Source organism: Petaurus breviceps, unplaced genomic scaffold (assembly GCF_028583685.1).
Source record: "Petaurus breviceps papuanus isolate PSGF00001 unplaced genomic scaffold, PetGlider_PUasm1.0 90723, whole genome shotgun sequence".
In the NCBI taxonomy this organism is placed as follows: domain Eukaryota; kingdom Metazoa; phylum Chordata; class Mammalia; order Diprotodontia; family Petauridae; genus Petaurus; species Petaurus breviceps.
This window is the reverse complement of record NW_027187323.1, coordinates 10244497-10267173: the sequence shown is the minus strand read 5'-3', so window position 1 is coordinate 10267173 and position 22677 is coordinate 10244497. Positions and strand designations below refer to the sequence as shown.

The 22677-nt window shown below is 37.1% G+C and overlaps 1 protein-coding gene across 3 annotated transcripts in view; it reads left to right on the top strand.

Annotated features, from left to right (window-relative positions):
• The window catches only part of KYNU (kynureninase), a 143537-nt gene that overhangs the window by 74814 nt on the left and 46046 nt on the right, over positions 1-22677 (top strand). For all 3 annotated transcript variants that reach the window (XM_069066762.1, XM_069066761.1, XM_069066763.1), the window contains exons 9-10: positions 22-120; positions 13909-13982. In XM_069066762.1, coding sequence (XP_068922863.1) covers positions 22-120; positions 13909-13982 — 173 coding nt within the window. The remainder of the gene's footprint in view (positions 1-21; positions 121-13908; positions 13983-22677) is intronic.

Sequence of the window (22677 nt, the reverse complement as noted above, 5' to 3'; positions counted from 1 at the left end):
ACATCTTGTATTTTTCCCCAGGGTTGTTTTGTTGGCTTCGATCTGGCCCATGCAGTTGGTAATGTTGAGCTTCGTTTACATGACTGGGGAGTAGATTTTGCCTGCTGGTGTTCCTACAAGGTAAAAAAAAATGCTTCATTTATTTAAATTGTTTGGTTTGAAATGTATCCTTCATATGATCCTTGCTCTCATCAAAGTAACTGCTTTCCCCAGCTTCCACCTGAACTGCTCACACACTTGCATCATTTGATCCTATGCAGCTCTGGTTCTTATATTTAGATTATTGCTCCTTAGAGTATTTATTCAATGCAATGGAGTCATTCATCTGTTTTTTTAATATTCCATAGATTTTTCAATATTTGATAAATACCAATTGGGCAATCAGTCTGTCCATCTCTGATAAATCATTCTTGCTACATGATCAGCCCCTTTTTTCATGTCGTAAGCATTCTTGATGTCTTTCATGTTGATTGTCATAAACAATATGTAACTGGTAATATGTTGAAGCCTGTTCAGTACTCCCAATTTATGACCAATAGGTTGCTGCATACGAGAGAAAGTAAGAATCATACATGTTGACATTCTAACCATAAATAGAACAATAAGACATAAGAGTTGCAGATAAATGAAAGAATAGTTCATATAAATGATCATGGGAGAAGTGAATAAATGAGCTGGCTTTATCATTCATCAAAAGCTATTAAGAAATGTCATTTATAGGACTGGTAGTCATCTTATCTTGCAGTGTTCATGATGTATGTAACACACTACAATAAAGACATTTGGAGTTTAAATAGAATAAACATTTGCCACAATGAGGAGAATAGAAAAAAGCCCAGAAACTTATTTAGCCAGCAAACATTTGGAGAAAACACAGTAGGCAAATCAAGGACCACACCAGTGTAGAATACAAGCTTATTTGTAAACCATTACAGAGAAGCATGACAGAAGATAAATGTGTGTTTTTATGACCAAAACTAATATTTGTTATTAAAACACTTCAAATATATGTATAAGGGAAAAACATCATCTTATAAAACAAGTCTGACTGTACATGCCCCTGACCAATAAAGAGGTGAAATCATTTTATCTCTAGAATAAAATACAAACTCCTTAAGCTGACAGTTTAAGTCTTTCATTTATTTACTCCAGCCTACCTTTCCAGTCTTATCTTGTTATTCCCCTTAACACACTGTGTTTAAAAAGCAAAAAACACAAAACCAAATGAAGAAAAAATCCTATTTAATGTTCCCAATCCTAGGACTAGGATCCTTTGGGCTTTTGCACAAGCTGAATTCAATGACTGGATTACACACTCTCTTCACCAATACCACTTAGAATCGTTGCTTGACTCACTTCAAGGTTCAGCATATATGTCACTTTCAATATGAAATCTAACCCAAGACCTTTAGTAGCTAAAGCTCTCTCTTTGTTCCTCAAACCATCCCATACATTTTTATATGTTTATATGTTGATCCCATCAGTAAAATATAAACCCCTTAAGGGTAAAAATTTTTTGCTATAGCTAGCATTTATAAAGGCTTCAAAGTTTGCAAAGCATTTTACTTATGTATTCAACCATTTTCTATGCTGCTATTATCCTATGAAGAAACTGAGACTAATGGAAGTTAAGTAGTTTGCCCAATGTTGCATAGCTAAGTGTCTGAAACAGAATTTGAGTTCAAGTCTTCCTGACTCCAAATGCTTCAACATTTTATCCACTGCACCACCTTGTTGCCTTTGTATTTCCAGTACTAGCATGGACATTTTACACATTAGGTATCTAATAAATATTTGTTGAATTAAATTGGATTGAAAGCTTAAAAGTAGTATCAATAACTTAACAAAATGATGAAAAGTATTTGAAGGGAAAATAAATTTGTGGGCTATCTAAATTAAGTCACTTATCCAATAAATAAGTATTAAGCACATACTGTATGCTAGGGATTGTGCTAAATTTTACTGATACAAAGAAAGGCAAAAGCTATTTCCTACCCTCAAGGAACTCATGACATTGTGGGCAAGACAACATGAAGAAATTATATGTAGACAAACTTTATATAGGATAAATACGAAATAATAGAAAGAAGGCAGTAGAATTAAGAGATATTGGGGAAAACTTCCTAAGGAAGGTAGGATTTTAGCTGGGAATTGAAAGAAGCTAAGAGGCATAGCTGAGAATGGAGAATTTTCTAGGCATAGCACACAACTAGAAAAAAATGCCTACAATTGATAAATGGAATTTATTTTTTGAAAAAAAAAGCAGAGAGGCCAGTGTCACTGAATCACAGAGGTGGGCTATAAAAAGACTGGAAGAGGGGCAGCTAGGTGGCACAGTGAATAGAGTAGTGGTCCTGGCATTATAAGGACCTGAGTTCAAATCCAGCCTCAGACACTTAACATTTACTAGCTGTATGACCTTGGGCAAGCCACTTAACCTCAATTGCCCTGCCTTTCCCTCTCCAAAAAGGAAAAAAAAAAGAAGACTGGAAGAAATAAGATGTAGGGAGACCTGCTTATGAATGACTTTTAATGCCAAGCAGAGGATTTTATATTTGATCCTAGATGTGATAGGGAGCCACTGGAGTTTAAGTAGAGGGTGACATGGTTGAACCTGTGCTTTAGGAAAATCACTTTGACAATTGAGTGGATAATAGATTAGTAGGGAGAGATTTTGCTACGCATACTATCCAGCAGGATATTTCAGTAGTCCATATATGAGGAGATGAAGGCTTACAATAGAATGGTGGCAGTATCAGAGGAGAGAAGGGGGCATATTTTAGAGATTGTGCAAAAGTAAAATCAACAAGCTTTGATAACAAATTAAATGTGAGGGATGAGTGTAATGCCATGCGTGAGCAGCTTTCGAGAAGAATGCCACTGTGAACAGCTTTTAAGATTCTGATTACACAGTATAGTGAACACTATTTATTCAGTAACAAATCAAAGCAAAACATTCACAGAAAATCAAGGTACAGCATTCATGATATTACAACTCGTCACAGAAAATCACAATAGAGTATTCACAGCAGTTTATCATTAAAATGGCCACATAGTTTCCACTACAGTGGCCACAAAGTTTTGAACAAAGAACTTTCATCTCAAAGTACAATAGTCAAAGTCTTCCACTCATGGGGCACACTAAGTTAACTCAATCAGTCACTTATTCAGCAATTAATTACTAAGTATCATCAATCACTAAGTACAATCATTAGAAAATACCCTCCACCCCTAGGTCATTAGTAAACTACAATTTCATCACTACTCAGTACCCATGGAGAGGTATTTTCATTTTGACTCCAGGCAGGCAACTCCTACCTGAAGACACCAAACAGTCACCTGGGTTCAATGGCAGACAGCTCCCAGTTCCTTGTCCAGTTCTCTGGGTAGGTCCTGATCCACACTGAAGTTCACAGGGTCCAATCCATCTCAAATCCTTCATAATTTATGTTCCCAGGAATTCAAGGCTCCACCAAGCCACAAACAAAGTCTTAGCATCCCGGTCATGCTTCCTCAGTCTTCTGCAACTCTTTCAAAAATTCAGAATCACCTTATCCAGCCTTGGGGGAGGGGAGAGGGCTGGGAAGCTCCTGGGCTCCTCTTCAGAAGAAGCTCTGCCACCACATTCTCATTTCTCTTCTGTAGCTGCTCTGCCTCCAGATGCTGGTCCCAAGAAATTCTGACTGTCCCTTCCTGGGGCTTTTCCTTATGTACACACAGCATTAGCTTCCTGTTTCAGCCAACCCCTTCCTGTTATGTCAGCAATAGAAGGCAGGAGTTCCTACTTCTGTTTCCCCAACAGAGGCTTGATCAATTACTAAGTGCTAAGTACCTGCTACCTTTGCTTAACTTGAAACAAGGTGCTAAGTACCAGCTTACTTGCCAATAGAGAAAAGGGTCTTCAAATTCAAATTACATTACCATTACAATGAAATATATCAAGAAATCAAGAATGTCACCTAGGTTGGGAGAGTAGGGGCCTGGTAGGATAGTGGTATCCTCAAACGTATTAGGGAAGTTTGAAATGAGGAAGGTTTGGGGGAAAAGATTTTGAGTTAAGTTTTGGATGTGTTGAGTTTAAGATGTCTATATCTTTTATCTACAGGGCATCCCATCTGAGTCTCTAATAGATTGTTGAATATGATGCTAGATGCAAATGGAAAGGTTTGGGCTGTATAAGTAGATTGGAGAATCATCAGCATAAAGATGGAAACTGAATATGTGGAAGATAATAATATCACCAAGTGAAATAGGATAGAGGAAGAAGAGAAGAGGACCCAGGAAAGAACCCTGTCAGATAACCCATAATTAGCAAATGTGACCTATATAGAGATTCAGCAAAGTCTAGACAGAGTGTTTCAGATATGCAGAAAGAGAACCAAGAGGCAACAGAGTTCCACCCTCCCCCCCCAAAAAAAAAAAAAACTAGAGAAAATAAAGTACAATCAAGTAGAAAGTAGAATCAAGTAGAATGGGGTATTTAACAGTACCAAAGGCTTCAGAGAGATCAGGAGGGATAAGGATTGAAAAAAGGTCATTTGATTTGGCAATTAAGAGATCATTGGTAACTCTGGAGAGAGCAATTTCAGTTGAATGATAAAGTTGGAAGTAGGCTGTACTGAAGATGTTTGGAGCTTAACTAGCATACAAGTTAATGAGAAAGTAACAGGAGAGGATGTGGAGGCACCTATGTATTGATGGCCTTCTCAAGAAGTTTAGCTACAAAACAAAAGAGAGATACGGTATAATAGCTAGCAGTGATTGATGAATCAAGTGGGGGTCAATTGAAGAAGAAGGAGATGGAGACATGTTTGTAGGCAGTAAGGAGGTAGCAAATGGAGAGGGACTTACTGAAGACAAATGAGAGGGGGTGCAGTCAATATGGCAGAGTGGTGGGAAGCAGTATAGCCAAGCTTCCCTCCATTAAACTCATCCAAATAGATCTAGAAAATGTATATGATTTTCTCCAGATAAGTAAATTCAGATAAAGTTCCAGTGAGTCATTTTTCCAATTCAGTGTGGCATCAGGGAATGAATAATCAAGCACTCAGGGAGAGGCAGGGCACCAGGGCAAAAGGAAGTCCCAGATCTAGACTGCGGAACCACTAAACCTGGGGTACTGCAAGATGGACAGGTGCCAACTTGTAGCTTTGTCACCCAGTTATGGGTCATAGATTTAGGACGGACTAAGAAAGAGACCTTTGAACACGGTCGATATTCCCAGGTATGGAGATCCTGGGCAGTTTTATCAAGAAAGGAAAAAAGTTCAGAAGCAAGTAGCAGCTGTGTAGTTCAGATCCTAGGAGGCAGATCAGGATCTCAGTTCCAGCATCTAAATCAACCTGTAGAAGAATGACCAGGGAAGAGATCCCAGAACTAACTTGAAGCTTACAAATCTGTCACTCTGAACTAAGTGTTTTCCAATTGGGTGTTAAGGGCTGAATGCATTAGCATACTGTTACTCAGACCCAAACCCAGGTCAGCAATTTGCAGAGCTCAGCCTCAGAGTCAGCAATCTGTCTTTGTCCTATATCAGATCACTATGGTTGTACTGAAAACTTGGAAGCTACTAGCCTTTCCCTGATATCCTGGAATTACTCAACATTCAATACTCCCAACAAAGCAGCAACAGAACCAGCCCAGATCTTCCCTCCTTAAGTGCAGCAGAGCACAGCCCTTATATGAAGACTAAAATCAGAAAAAAAGACTGGAAGAATGAGAAAAAAGAGAAATCCTTATGAAGTCTTAATATGGCAGCAGGGAACTTCAAGAAACAAACCTGAAAAGAATAACTCCAAAACATTTATAAACAAAGACTCAGAGAAAAAAAATACAGGTTGGGCAAAAAATCAACTAGAATTCCTGGAAAAAATGAAATGAGTTTAAAATAGAAAAGTTTAAAAAATTAATGAAATGAGAGTACTTAAAGAAAAAAATGGAAACAGAATTAACAGCTTGTCTAAAGAACACAGCCCAAACAACTAAAAATTAGAATGTATCAAACAGAAGCCAATGATTCCATGAGACTATAAGAAATATTAATACAAAGTTAAAAGACAAAAAAATAGAAGAAAATAAAAAATATAGAAAATGTAACTGCTCTGTAAAACAGATTAAGGAAAAAATAAGAATACTTGGACTATCTGAACTCCAAGAAGAACAACAACCAAAAAATACCTTAAACATAATATTTAGAGAAATCTTTAAAAAAAAAAACTCCCATAATAGCATAGCCAAAATTCAAAATTTCCCAATCAAAACAAAAATACTTCAAGCTGTCAAAAAGGGACAATTGAAGTGCTGAGGAGTCACAGTCCAGATCACATATGACTTAGCCACCATTATAGAGAAGCAGAGAACTTGGAATTCAGAAGGCAAAGGACATAGACTTACCACCAAGCTTACCCAGAAAAATTGAGGACAATGCTCCGGAGAGTGAGGGGGTGAAGAGGAGTTAGGCAGGGGAGAAAGAAAGAAATGTATTTTTAATGAAATAGAGATCTTCCAAGCATTCCTAGTGAAAAGACATAAAAACTTTGAAGTTCAGATGAAGAGAAACATAACAAGGTAAATGTAAATGAAAATGATAAAGGAAAAAATAAGGATAAAAAGCTCACATTCAAATATGGAGAGATGATACATTATATCTACAAGGAACCCTGTCATCATCAGGTATCATTAGGAAATCTAATTAGAAAATGTCTGAGAGTGGTTCTGTACATCTTGGTGATCTTAAGAATGGGAAAGAGGAGGAAGAAGAATACTATGGAGGCAGGGTAAGGAAGAAAAAGAAACGTTGGTAAATATTATCTCACCCTTATAATCAGGGGCACAAGTATACATCTGTTTAATAAGGATGAGGTGGTAGGGGAGGCAACTGACACTTGAACCTCTTTCTTTTTTGAGCTAGTTCAATGAAAGAATATACACACAGAGTTGGGTATAGAAATGTATTTCACTCAAAAGGAAAAAAAATAAGGAAAATGGGGAGGGAGAATTAGAGTAAGAGTAGATTAATGGAGGGATTAGTTCTGAGCAAAATAAATTTTAAGGATATACAAATATATGTTTAGCTCTTTATGAGGAGACAAAGAATGGGAATCTAAGAGGGAGGTTGCCCATAAGTTGGATAATGAATGAGCAAGTCACAATTAATAAATGTTATGAATATTATTATGCTATTAGAAATGATTGAGGGGGGCCCTGTGAAGACTTATATGAACTGATGCATAGTGAAGTGAATAGAAACAGGACAATTTATATAATGACAACAATATGATAAAGACAAGAAACTTTTGGGGTGGCTATGTGGTGCAGTGAATAGAACACTGGCCCTGGAGTCAGGTGGACCTGACACTCAACATTTACTAGCCTTGTGACCTTGGGCAAGTCACTTAACCCTGATTGCTCTGCCCTCTCTCCTCCAAAAAGCAAAAAAAGAAAAGAACCTTTGAAATTAGGAACTCTTACTAGTGTAACAACCAATCCCAGTTCCATAGGTGATATAATATGCCCCTATGTCTTGATAGAGATAAAGGACTCAGAGTGTAGAATGGGAGAAATATTTTTTGGATTTAGCCACAATATAAATTTGTTTTTATTGACTACATGTTTATAACAGGTTTTGTTTTTCTTTTGTTCTCAATCTTTTGGAGAGAGATCTTTGGTAGAATTATGTAGATGGTAGAATTAGAAGACAAATTTTGATTGAAATAAATAGTGTTGTTTTTTCAGATGATAAGTGAAACATTGGAGGTGACAGAAGTGGTAATGTACTAAAGGGCACAAAAACCATTTCTGCATGTAGAAGGGTTGACCTTAGGATAGAGAAGTGCCACTTTATCATGTCAGACAGGAGTGAAAAGGGAAATAATGGCAGAAGGCATCTGGGCAATTTTAGATGAGGAGGAGAGAAGAGGGGGCTCTTGTTATGTGACTTCAGTTTTTAAAAATAAAATGTCAGGCAAAGTTCTCAGCTGACTGGTGGAAGTGGGAAGGTGTGAGAAGGGGATGTTGGAAATTTGAGGAGGGAGAAAAATTTTGGAAAAGCATGTGTTGAATGGAATAGAGAGTTAATTATGGAAGCATAAAAAAAAATATTGATTACCTAGCAGCCGTGAGGACGTATTTGAAGTAACACATGGAGTGGACCTAGATAAGCCAGATACCCCTACAAAGATAATTTGTAGATGGATCTGACAAAAGGACAACAAATATATGTGAAATGAAACAGATCTGCTGGTACTTCTATGGTGATATGTCCTTAACAGAGATGATAATCAGCATTACACATTGTGCTCTGTCAGGATTGGCATTTCATTTTAAAGCAAGATTAATTTGAATTAGACGCATTGAAATTTAGTAAAGGTTCAGCCCTTTTAGTAAGTTTTTCTGGACCTTCTTAGACCCTTGATTCATTAGCTTGGAGTATATGGCTGTGAATTAGCTGAGTTTTGTTGTTGCTGTTTTTGATATTTAGGAGCTTGTAGAAATTATTGATAAATCAAAACCATAGGATTCTCTCTCACCTAACTCAGTCTCTAATAAAGAAAAAATACCTAGTATTTTGTACTAATCTCTGAATTCTCTAGTTCTCTGCTTTAAAAGCTACTCATTGCCTCCCTCCATCACAATTGCCCCTCCAACAATGTTGATAATAGACATAAATCACATAGAAGATATGATTATTTAGCATTTTCAGGTGGAAAAAAAAACTAGAATTAAGAATAGTTTAAAAAGTGTAGAAATCATGATGGAAATTTTTGCAGGACTCAAAATAGGGGACAGGAAGTGATGAATTGAGCTGAACTCAGCAAGCAACAACTAGTCCAATCCAGCACACCCATTGACCACTATTGACAAGTGTATGAAGCCAAGTCTAGTCTTTGACTCTAGTCTTCTGCAATCACAAAACATCTCTGAATACTGTTGAGCTGCTGTGTCCATGTTTATCTCACTTCAAAAAGTTAAACTAAATTTTGCGCTCAGACACCTCTGCTCAGTATCTTCTGGACTCACTCCCCACTATAAAGTTCAGCATCTCCTCCAGATGCCCATCCACCATATCAAGATCTCAAGATCCTTTTCCGTGTGTGTGTGTGTGTGTGTGTGTGTGTGTGTGTCTGTGTTTAAAAGGATAAGGGATGACTCAACTGTTCATGAGAACTACAATTCCAAGAATTTTATGCTTCCAGGTCCCACCAGCCTTTCTGTGCCCTCAAGGAAAGTCGGTCTGAGGATTTGTTTACATTCATGTGAAAAATAAAGTAAAGAATTGAGATGAAATTTAAGTCTCCTGGAGCCCTTAGAAAGCATATTTACCTTAACTATCTGAATATATCTGGAAAATACTTTATACTATAAAGTATATGGTCAATTTCCTATATTTTCTCTCTATTTTATGAAATGAAAGTATTTGAAACTGGAAAGTTTGCAATCTCTTGGACAGTAGAACACCTTGTTCATTTTTTTAAAGCAAACTTATCTTCCAGTGGGAAGAATTTCAATATCAGACGTGGGGTATACTTTAATTTATAAAAATTTGTTCACTTGCCCCATGGAAATAGGTGTTTTATCTTTCTGTCATAAATATTTTCTTCAGTACTTCAATTTGATTTAAAATATTTTTTACTTCAGATTTAATTAAATTTTTTATTTGAAGTATATAAATATATTTTATCTTAAAAGAATTGTTACTTCCCAAGAATTATCTAAATACCCTTACAAATACCCACCCCTCAAAAAAACACAGTTTATTGATTATTAACATAAAGAAGAGTTATAGCTTTTAACTTTCAGAATATAGCAATATTAGCTACTATATAAAATCTTTAATATTAAGAGAGTCTTTAACAAAGGGAGGAAAAAATGTTCAGCAAATTTTGTCAGAAGCAATACAAACATGATACATATTCTATTTTAGAAGAGATACTCCAATATAGTGGATAGCTTAGTTACAATACCAACTTACATATGTAATGGAGGTGGGGATTGCTAGTCTCTATGAGCATGTACAGAGTACCACTGATATAAGTCACCACTTGGGAGATGATGAGGTTTCTGCTCCCTAGAGAACTATCATAACATAAAATGGAATTGGAGACACTTTGAAGCATCAAGCATAGACTTTCAGTAACTGATACCTGTTGGCTAACTATGTGGTAGAGACAGTAGTCTTTTTGATGGGCTTCAGTGATGTGACCAGAACTGGGTGTAGGGAGGCATTCAAAAAGACCCTTTTTAACTCAGTACTTCTTCTCTCTTGATTGGACTTCTTCTCTTAGTGTGATTCTATCCTAGCTAGCTTCTGGTTAGATTCAGTGCTATAATGTCTTCTCCAGGGGTATGCTGGTAAATATTTAATAGCAAGTTCTCAAAAAATGTATGCAGGACACACTTTTTAGTTTACCATGCATAATTAACATTTTATCTTTTACTTTCTTAAGTCTGGAAATCAATGAAATAATAAATCAAAACCTGATTTTGTAGTGTTAGTTATTTCTAAGCTATAAATGCTCACACTGAGAATTTAACAATCATATCTCAAGACAGAGGGACATGATCCCAGGATACCACTGACCTCCCTCTAAAACCAAACCAACAAAGCTTCTTAAATATGGGCCTCAAATCTTTACCTGCCTATGTGTTTGATCTTTCATTTTAGGTGAATGGATTGGATATCCCTGACTTTTCAGAACTCATAAGGTTCTTGAATTCTTTCACCTAAAATGATAGAATAAATTCTGAGGCAAAGAAACAAGGCTTATATTCACAGGGCCACATCTTAGTCATAGAGGGAGAGGGCTAACCCCCTCTCTCCTTACATCTTACTGGACTCTGTTAAGAAAGGAATCACACCAAGCAAAGTGGGGCAAACAAGAGATAGGAAGGGCTAGGTCAAATGGAGCTTTTTAAAAAATGCTTCTCACTTAAGTTCCTGTTCCTGTCACCCAGTCAATCAAAGATGCTGTTATCTATCATGTCATTAACTAACTGGAACCAGTTACAGAATGTCTTCACATTCTTGAAATTCTGTACAAGATCCTTCTATTGTCATCATATCATCATGACTCTTGGAATCAGGGTCCCTAGTCTCTGCCATGTGAGAAATTACATCATTGGCACTCTGTGCTTACTCATGGGGACTACTCAGTACCCTGTGAGAAGGAGATTCAGTATTTGTTAAGTGCTTACTATGTGCCAGGTGTTGTGATAAGTGCTGAGGGTACAAATTGCAAGACAGTCCCTTCCTGTAAGGAACTTACATTCTAATAGGTTAAAACAAAATGTAAAAAACAAAACAAAACAGAAGAGCAAGAAATCTTGGGAGTGAATCCAGGGTTCCAGAGGAAGGGAGAAGAAAATAATGACCATAGTGTTTGTAGAGGACAAGATCTGGGTATGATAAGGCAGAAGCTCTCCTATCAGAGGTAGAATCCAAGGTTCTGGTAAGGGGGAGATGAGGATGATTGCCACAGTATGGGTAGCTTTCTATAGAGATGGCCAGGAAGTGACTGTAGTTCATTTCCTGCCTCTGACACTTCATTGTTAAAGCACTTAAACTCCATCAGCATAAGTTTTTTCATCTGTAAAATGGAAAAATAGTTCCTACTTCACAGAATTGTTTTTCAGGATCAAATTAGATTATACAAGTTAAGCATTTTGCAAAACTTAAGAGCAATAATCATTTGTTATTATTTTAAAATTTTGATCGATTATGTAACTAAAGTTGAATTTTAGTCAATGGAAAATATTTCAAAGAATGAACGACATATTAAGCATTTTATGACATCACATCTTCCCTTCTAATCAAGCGTTCCATCTAATTTTCTCTCTTTTCCCCGCTCAGTAAAGATTTGTTGAGCACTTATTATCTGCCAGACACTGTCCTAAAACTCTGGTGATAAAAAGAAAGGCAACAGATAATCCTTATTCTCAAAAAGCTCATAGTCAAATGGGAGAGCAATTAAAAAAATACGTGCAAACACTGTGTGTGTGTGCGTGTGTGCTGCGTGTGTGCGTGACAAATTATAAATAGAAAGAAGGCACTACAATTAAGAAAAGGTTTTCTATAGAATTGGGGATTTTAGCTAGGCCTTCAAAAGAAGCCAGGAAGATTAATAGGCAAATATGAAGAGGGAAAGTAATCTGGGATGGGGAAGCAGTCAAAGAAAATGGCCAGAATGGGGAGATGGAGTATCCTGCTCAAGGAATAGCAAGGAGCCCAGTGTCACTGGATCACAGAGGTGAAGGATAAGGTATAAGAATACTAGAAAGGTTGGTGACTAGGGCTACGTTATGAACGGTTTTGAATACCAAACCAAGAATTTTATATCTCATCCTAGAAGTGATAAGGAGCAACTATAGCTTATTGAGTGGGGGATGGCATGACATGGTCAGACTTGAACTTTGAGAAGATCACTTTCACAACAAATCATGATTTTTTCAACTGACTCCTAGTTGAGTAGCAAATTGTATATTTTATCTTGTGTCTTTTTAAATTTTGCTATCCCAAAATTTGCAACAATTTTTTGACCATGGATATTTATAAAATACACATGCTTATACTTGTATGTTTCCTCTGTTTCCAAAATTTTTAATTTGTTCCTGGTTTACTTCAGATTCTTCCCCTTAATAATAAAATGTAGTAAACCAAGAAAATGAGTGGGTAAAATGATTTTGCACAGAAATCCTCCATCCTAACCTTCATTTCTTGATAAGATGAAATTCAGCCAAAATGTGTTTGATGGACTTGAGTCCTTAGAAAATAGCTTCCTATCATAGTGTAAGAGATGTTATTCTTTTTAGAAGAATAACAAGGAGAAATAACCAAGGAGGAAGCAAATATTATTATCTTTCTATATGAAAATGAAAAGGTCTCTTTTTAGTAAATTTATTTCTAATTGTATGAATGGAATCTAAAAATTGAAGCAGAAACAAAGCCTTGAGATGTAAAAGTTATGATTCTTCTGAGAGAGGCTTAGATGAGATTCACTATAAATGCTGCACTTGAACCATATTTTATTAATTTCTAATCATGTCTTCCATATAATCCTACACACAAAGTTATGTTACCATGTCTCCTTCATTACTCTTGTTGTTATGTGTAACCTCTCCCTGTTACTATGGTGGTATGGACAATTAGATATGGAATATGGCATTTCATCTGTCTTATTCCTAGTGTGTGAACTCTACAGCTACAATTTGTAAGACTTCAATATGTGGTTGAGGGATAGAGATAATTTAGGCAAACTGAGATTTATATACTTAGATACTTGAGCAAAAAAGGAATTTCTTTTGTCCCACCTTATTCAAGTAATTTAAAACAATGTCAGAAAACTTTTAGATCAGGGATAATTTCTGAGGAATACCTCTTAAGATGATAATTCACTGCGACAACTTCCTGGGTCTAATCTTAAAATCAATTTGGTACTAACTTAATATTAGTTCTGTCCAGACTATTTTCCATTTATTGTCAAGTATATCAGATGGGATAAAAATGGATTGCTAAAGCCTAGCTCAATTACATCCATCAGTTTTCCCTCCATTTACCAGGCATACTATTCTACTACATGTAGAAATTTGATAATGTTGGCAGGAGGTCTTACTCTTTGCAAAACTAACCATGCTTAATTAATCCCTAATAATCTGTTTACTTAGTATTTGCCAAAAGTTAATTTTTGCATTCTTTCTCAAGTCCATTTTTCATTTATTAATCATTTGTCATTTACCACAATGTAAATTCATGTTTGAACAGTATGTCCCCAAATGACAGCTAAGTAGAACAATAACAATAATTAAAATAATTCAACATGTTCCACTGTTATAAATTTTGTTTCCTGAAATATTTCAAATTTTAATTTCATCATATAGATTTTAAAGACATGTATATATAATTTCTTTATCCAGTATTTAAATTCAGGAGCAGGAGGTCTTGCTGGTGCCTTCATTCATGAAAAGCATGCACATACGATGAAACCTGCGTAAGTATTTTTATTGATATAAAAATTTAAATTAGTTTCTTCCAGATTGTTCTGTGGAAGTGGATAAAACATTTATTCAGAAATTTGTGATATTTAAGTTGCAGATATTATCCAATGAGAATTTGAGTAAATTATAATTATTTTGAATGTTCCATTAACAATCACAGATGTTCTCTCCAAAGTATAGTTTTTGAATAAGAAATTTAATCATGAAAGGGATACCCTTAATATTATTTTTTAAAAAGTAACTACATTAAGGCACAAAAGATAGTTTAATGTAAAGAGAATACTTTAAATATTCTTTTTAAAACTATACTTTAAAAAATTTCAGCTGTCTCACATTCATGCACAAATCAAAGGAAAATTCACTGCTGTGTCTAATAGCTTCTTAAATGTGGCATGTTTTTATTAAAATTATACCTACTTTTCAAGCTGCAGATATGTGAAAATCCACTATAGGAATATTGCCTGTTCTCAAATACTTTATAATCCATGAAAAACTGCAGTAGCTTAACGACAGATTGACTGTGTAAAAATGTAATACTTTTCTATTTTATATCACCATTCTCATTTTTCAGGGACACCAGGAATGTGAATTTAATATCACAAAAAATGTACACCTTTTCTTGTTGTCTGGAGAACTTACAGATACTTCCTTTTATTTTTATCTAGCACCAAAACTAAATCACATGCTGGAAAGAGGGGAAAAATACAGCACTTATGTTAGAGTATATGTGATGACGAGACTGTCTAGACTCTTAATAGATAATATAATAATGTTTGATTAGTTCTCTGAAGCTTCTCAGCCATTGGCAGAGTGGTATAATCTTTACGAGAATTACAATCCTTTTTGATTTAAATCAGTAATGTAGTTAAGAGAATGTCAGAGTATCTGCAGTTTAGTGCATATAAACTCTCCAAATTTATGACAATTTTCTGAAATTAATTTGAACTTTCTCATACTTTTTAGGACTTGTTGGTTTTGGTTATAGTTTGATTATTCATATACTTTGAAAGGTGACAATCTTTGTGATCTCTACAAAGATGGACATTTTCCCAATTACCCAGACTCTTTGAGATGATCAAAGGGAAATATGTTCCATATCAAAATATATTTTGTCTTTTTAATAAAAACATCACCTGTTACTAATTCAGTGAAACTTGCTTCTTATGTTTTCTAACAGAATAATTTTGCCATATAGCAAATGTTCTAAAGCATAGTTTTTTTATCTTCCCCTTAACCACATATTTTTGCCCTCCATACTATGTTTTTCATTATATTTACTTACTTCACTGGTTTTTATTGATCTGGGTCTTCCCTCCACTGGCAGAGATCTCAATTGCTCTGTAACTTAGTAGATAGTCTTTGAGAAATGGCATGACTTACAAATTCATCATCCTAAAGTCAGCTAGGTGTTGAGATTCTTTAAATTTAACTAGGCAGGTCCTCGGGCCTCAGGCAAATAGTCAATTAATGAGCCCTTCCAGTTTGGTAGGATCTGCCAGAGCTTGCATTCACCCTGCATAGCTTTCTAGGACCCAAGCTTATCTCTGTTCCAGGATAGGTCTTTAATGAAGACCTAATGAAATGTCTTTAATGAAGGTTCATTGTGTTCCATAATCCCAAAAGATAGACCTTCATTGCTAATATAATCAAACAATGTTGTAAATACACAGTAATGTAGCTATTAGGGATTGATTTCAGAGCAGAATTCTTGAAAAAAAAAGTTGCTGGATGGTCCAAAATTAGAATTAAGGCCTAGAATGGAATAGTCTATAGTATAGGTCAATTGCCCCACCCCAAAATGCCCTGGCTTTCACCCTGAAAATAGCACTTTTCATTTTAAGGGTCTCTAAAGCATTGTTTGAGTTGTAATTTCCACAAGAAGGAAAACATATGTGTTTAATGGGGGAAAGATCAAGAGGTTTCAGTTATGACTAATTTTATGATTTAACATTTATCTATGTCTCAATTTTTCAGTTATAAAAGGAGGTAAATAATACTTTACCTGTGTAATTCACAAGATTGTTATTTACACAAAATGGAAATGATATCATGAATGTACTTTGAAAAAAATTAGAAGTTCTTTACAGATGTAAAGAATAGAATATTTCCCCCCTTAGACTGAATTCACAGCTAGGGAAGGTTTGTACTCTCAGACTGGGTTATTTTCTCTAGGAATTAATGCCCATAGCCTCCTGGCTGACTCTTTGAGAACATGGATTAACAAAATGCACTTACTATAGTTTCTCTTTGGATTTCTTGATCATTTCCGTCTCCAATACTCTTTTTAATTTTATCTTTTAAAAACCCTTGATGGAGTAGTTGTGAAGAAACCAGGCTCTTCTGCCTCTACTTATTTTGTCAATTTGAAGAGAACCTGTACATAGTAGGCATTTAATTTTGAATAGAACCTATAAAATGAGGATAATAATTCTTGTACTACCTATCTAACCAGGCTATTGTGAGGAAATAATATGTAAACTTCAAAGAGCTATTTTAATGAGTTATTATAATAATATATTTCCTAAATGTATGTAGCCTCTGGCCTTAGAGACCTAAAAATGTTTACATTAGCATCATCATCATATACATCAACAACATAATACCACATTAAGTATCTCATCCATCCTGAGAGAGTATGAGAATGTTCTTACCTATATTAACAGTGGTGTAACTTGGATAATGGAAGTTTAATGCTTTTGGTTTCTATCCAAACTAACAGAGGTGAGAATAACAAGGAAGAATCTAGCTCAGGGGTGGGGAACCTGTGGGCTTTCTAGGTCCTCGGGTGTGGCCTTTTGAATGAGTCCAAGTTTTACAGAACAAAATCCTTTTATTAAGGGGATTTGTTCTGTGAAGTTTGTATTGAATCAAAGGGCCACACTTGAGGACCACATGTGACTTTGAGGCCACAGGTTCTCTACCCTTGACTTTTTTTCTTATAAAACGAACAGAACAAGATAAAATATGCAACATGAGGCCTGATAATATTGTGTCCCATATATGCAAAAAAATTTACTTCTCTCTAAATGTTATAGAAATATCACTATTGTGATACATAAGCACACTTCTAAGGTATACACTCCTTCCCTAAACCTGTGGCCTTGGTATTTGAGAACAGACAGAAAGACAATTGAGCCATCAGTATTATCTAAAGAACTATCTCTCCTGATAAAATTTTAGTGCTCTAATAATATAGAGTTGTCCAGTTCAAATTCTACATGTATTACTTACCTGACTGTTCAATTTGATTAATTGTGTTAGATGCTGAGGATGCAGAAATGACAAATTATATGATCTCTGCCCTCAAGAAACTTATAGTCTAGTAGGGAGATGAGATAAATTTATACAAATGATAATATTGAAAGTCATAAAATGTTAAACTTCATAGGAGAGGTCACACATAGCCTGGAAGATTCAAAGGAAGAACAATCACTTCCAACTAGGGGAATTGGGGAATCTTCATTAAACAGATGCACTTCAGCTAGATTATGAATGATGAAAGGATGTAAATAGGTAGATATGAAGGGAGAATCAATGCGAGGTAATAAAATGTTGAAAAAGACATAGAGATGATATCAAGTGGAAATGAGTACTCCAGTTTGATTAGAGTATGGCACATGGAGAGAAGTACTATTAAATAAGACTATAAAAGCAATGTGATGAAATTATTCTATGAAGTTGTCATATGACTATTCTCTCTACTTCAAGTCTCTGGTCTTTCCAATCCATCTCTATTCATCTACTCAGCCGCCTTCTGAAACACAGATCCAGGCATGTAAAACCCCACAATGAGATACAGTAGCTCCCTGGTTCCTCTAGTATCAAATATAAAGTCCTTTCTTTATCATTTAAGGCCCGTCATAATATGGCCCCTCCTACCTTTTCAATCTTCTCTCACTTTATTCCCTTCCACACGCTCTATAATCTAGCAACAATGGCCCACTCACAGTTCTCAAACACAACCCTCTGTCTCTTATTGCTGTGCTTTTTTGCTGGCTGTATTTCTGCCCCTGGAATGCTGTACCTTCCCCTCCCCCACTGCTTTCCTTGACTTCCTTTAAGACTCAGCTAAAGGCCCACCTTGTGCAAGAGGCTCGGCCCAGTCCCTCAAGGTGCTTATAATTCCCTTTGTGACTAGGCTCAGTTGTCTCTATCTATCTCTTGTGTAAGCCTATCTGCTTGTTGTCTCCAACATTACTGTGTATACCTTGAAAGTGGGGAGTGTTTTTTGTCTTTCTCTATATCCCCAGTGCTTACTTAGCACAAAGCCTGGCACAAAGTCAATGCTTGTTGGCAGAACACTAGAGTTGGATGGGAGCCTATTGAGTTAAGTTATCGTTACATGTATCTCAGGCATTTACTGAAGGTAAACAATGAGCTGAGTCTGGAATTAAATGATAAGGGCAGCCTGGATTGCATTTAGGACATCGGCCAGTACTTTCAGTGATCTCAAGTAGTTCTCTGCTGCAAAAATTTGGGGCAATATTATCCTGAAGATGCATATTTAAATGACTGCAAATCATGAAACATCATGATCTCAAAGCACTTAGAGTTTCAAATGACCCAATAAGCAATGGAAAATTTAGAAAAAAAAAAAAACCATCCATAGGCTGCAACATATTGCCAATGATGGCTTTTATGTAAGAAGTAGCATAACAGATGTATGATTGCAAAGCCAGGAACTGGTTGTGGACTAATGTATCAGCAATGCCATATTCACAATGCCTATGGAAATTACAGATATGCTGATATAATTATCCATCACAAAATACATCATGCTTGCCATATGGGGAAATAAACTAGAAAATATATTAAGATACCAAAAGACTGAGTCCCAAAACCAGAAGGTGAAAGCCATCAGAGTAGTTATGAAATTGGCACAGGTAGATAAAGTAGAAAGCACCCACATTCTCAAGCCTTTAAAAGAGAACAGGCTACCTCAGGCAAAGGTCCTCCTCTCCCCACTCACAGCAACCACCCAGCGTCCGGGAAGCGACCTCCCAGCAGCTCCGGCCCCTGGCAGTCCTCAGCAGGAGTCCTTAGCAGAAATTCTGGCTGACTCAAAAAGGGCTTCGCTCTGCCGCTGCCACTGCCTCTGCTGCCACTGCCACCGTCGCCGCCACCACTAGCCTCTGCAGGAGTTCTAGCTTGGCTTCCGCTTCCTCTTGCTCTGCCCCTTCCTGCTACATCAGCAAGTCCAATGGGGCATGGAAGATCTTTCAATCCCATAACCCTTACATTCGGCCCCAAGATCTTTCATGTCCCTTACTTGGCAAAAATACAGTAGGAATAACTGGTGTCAACAAAATTTCACAACAATATAACAAGAATAGCACACAATAAACACAGAAAACCATATTTTAGGGTGGGGCTTGAGCACAAGCTCCCCATCATTCCTCCCACCCTGAACAAATCGGGCCTCAAAATCTTGTGGTAAGGGGTGAAGGTCTCTTCTTCCATGGCTACTTGCTGCTGAAATCGGATGTAAAGCTGTCCCTGTCTTAAGGGGTCCCATTTGAAAGGTCAGTTCTTAATATGCTTGATGCCAGGTCCAAGGGTGACACATCACAGTTGCAGACAGGGGGTGACATCCAGCTTAAGCTATCAGGGATCTACAGGTGGAGGGTACCAAGCCTGCGGAAACAAATCTAGCAAACAAGGTGAACAGACAAAAAAAATCAAGAAGAAGCAAAGAGACAATAACCAGACTATTATAGCCTCACTCGTGGTAGAATAAATGAGTTAAGGGTACAATTTTGTAATCATCTTCTCCAGAATAAACAATAGTTACAGTGTTATCCCTCCCATGTACTATAATCTCTGCAGCCTTTGGAACATCATCTGGCTTCTGTTTTACCCATACTTTAGCTCCTGATTTTATTCTATCAGTAGAACCAAATCCTTCAGTTCCTGTAACAGTTATTTTGGAAGGAGGGTCAGTTTTTATAAGTGGTATTGTTTTACAAGGAATGATAATCACTTGAACTATCCTATCATTTTTGTGAATCTGTATGGGCCCTTCACCTAAATTCTGGAATGTTACAACAATTTCTCCTTGATAATTAGAATCTATTACTCCAGCCAATACATGTATTCCTTGAGCTGCTAATCCTGATTTGGGTAAAATCTGTGCAAAGTGATTTTTAGGGATTCTTATGCATATCCCAGTGGAGATTTTTTTTATTTCTTTTCTGTCCAACCAAAAGTCCTCTAAACAATGTAAATCATACCCCACCGAACCAGGTAGTCCTGGGTACGGTGCTGTGACATCTGGTTTCAAGGTCCAATACTCAATATTTGGGATCTCATGTGTTTGTTGTTTTCTAATTTGCAGATTGGGGGTCATCATTCTGGCTAGAGATGTACTTCCTCCCAATGGTCTTTTATTCAAATTACACAAAGCCATGAACAAATTATCCTTCCAATGTTGATATGAATTATTGGAACTTAACTTCCTCAACTGTTCTTTCAGTAATCCATTCATTCTTTCAATCAACCCAGATGCTTCTGGATAATATGGAATATGATATATCCATTCTATATTGTTTAGTATACAATACTTCTTCATTTCATTGCCTTTGAAATGTGACCCATTGTCACTTTGAATCTGCATTGGGGTTCCATAATATAGACTTATGAGATCTAGAGTTTTACAAGTGTTTTTCTGGGTTGCATTCTTTTTTTTTTTTTAGCACTCTGTGATTCTGTTGGAGGAAAGGTACAGATTGACTTCTTTTTTTTTTTTAAGCAATCGGGGTTAAGTAACTTGCTCAAGGTTACACGGCCAGTTATTTCTGGGTGTGGTGCTGAGTGTCTGAGCCCGGGATTTAATCTCCAGGTCGTCCCAACACTGGAGCCGGTACTCTTACTCGCTGAGCCACCTGGCCGCCCCTAAGCAATTGGGGTTAAGTAACTTGCTCAAGGTTACACGGCCAGGTGTTTCTGGGTGGGTGCTAAGTGTCTGAGCCCGGGATTCGATCTCCAGGTCTTCTCAACACTGGAGCCGGTGCTCTTACTTGCTGTGCTACCTGGCCGCCCCCTGGGTTGCATTCTTATAAGGTCAAGCTACTAGTACACCTGAATAGGTGTCAACACAAGTACATATAAATCTGCATCCTTTATCCAATGGTAGTGGACCAATATAATCTATTTGCCAGATTTGGGCTGGGACTTTTCCTCTTGCTTTCTCTCCAGTTACTACCCGAGGAACAGTTTGCTCCTTTTCCAATTGACATATATGACATTCTTCTGCTATCTGTTTTAACAGTGAATGAGAGATACTAATACCTCGATCTTGTGCCCACTGGTGTGTGGCCTGGACCCCCAAATGGCATGCTGTTTGGTGGACCCATTTTGCTAATACCGGATCATCAGTTCTTGTCAAAGTAGGGACAATATGTTCAGTAGCAATCTTTGCCAGTCGATCAGCATGAGCATTGTACTCACATTCTGGTATGATGGGGGCCACATGAGCATCTACATGAAAAACTGACAAGTCAGTGACCAAAGACATGTTCCAGATATCTTCCCATAATTCTTTGCCCCAGACTTGTTTGCCATGAATTTCCCAATTTTCATTTTTCCTCATGGGCATCCATGTAGCAAACCCATTATCTACCGCCCATGAATCAGTGAATATATGACACTGTCCTCCTTGTTCTATTTTGATGGCTTGATATACTGCCATAAGTTCAGCATATTGGCTACTTGCACCTATCCCAGTACTTTCCAAAGTCCTTCTAGTACATGGGTTATAGGGCACTGCTTTCCAATGTCTTTTTTGCCCCAAATATTTTGCTGTCCCATCAGTTACCCATGCATGTCTCTTTTGTTCCTCAGTTAATACATCATATCCCTCATTCCATTTTACAGTGTACTGTACTAACTGTTGCTTTGGCTCAGGGGGTGTGTCATTCCTCTCAATTTCTATATTTGCTACAGATTCATGTAGAGCAGAGACTCCGCTTTTGCCTGTTTTCGCTCTATTTTGAATATACCACTTCCATTTGATTATACTAGCCTCTTGGGCATGTTGTAAGGGTTATGGGATTTAAAGATCTTCCATGCCCCATTGGACTTGCTGACGTAGCAGGAAGGGGCAGAGCAAGAGGAAGCAGAAGCCAAGCTAGAGTTCCTGCGGTGGCTAGCAGTGGCGGCGATGGCGGCAGCGGCAGCAGAGGCAGAGGCAGCGTGAAGCCCTTTTTGAGTTAGCCAGAATTTCTGCTAAGGACTCCTGCTGAGGACTTCCAGGGGCCGGAGCTGCTGGGAGCACGCTTCCCAGACGCTGGGTGGTTGCTGTGAGTGGGGAGAGGAGGACCTTTGCCTGAGGTAGCCTGTTCTCTTTTAAAGGCTTGAGAATGTGGGTGCTTTCTACTTTATCTACCTGTGCCAATTTCATAACTACTCTGATGGCTTTCACCTTCTGGTTTTGGGACTCAGTCTTTTGGTATCTTAATAAATTTTCTAGTGTATTTCCCCATATGGCAAGCATGATGTATTTTGTGATGGATAATTATATCAGCATATCTATAATTTCCATAGGCATTGTGAATATGGCATTGCTGATACACATGTCCAATTCTGTGAGAAGCTGGGGTACTCATTACCCAGGTCATAATTGGGATTCCAGGTCTTAATATCACTTCGTGGCCCAGAGTCAGTTGTTCAGTCTCCACCAAAGCCCAATAT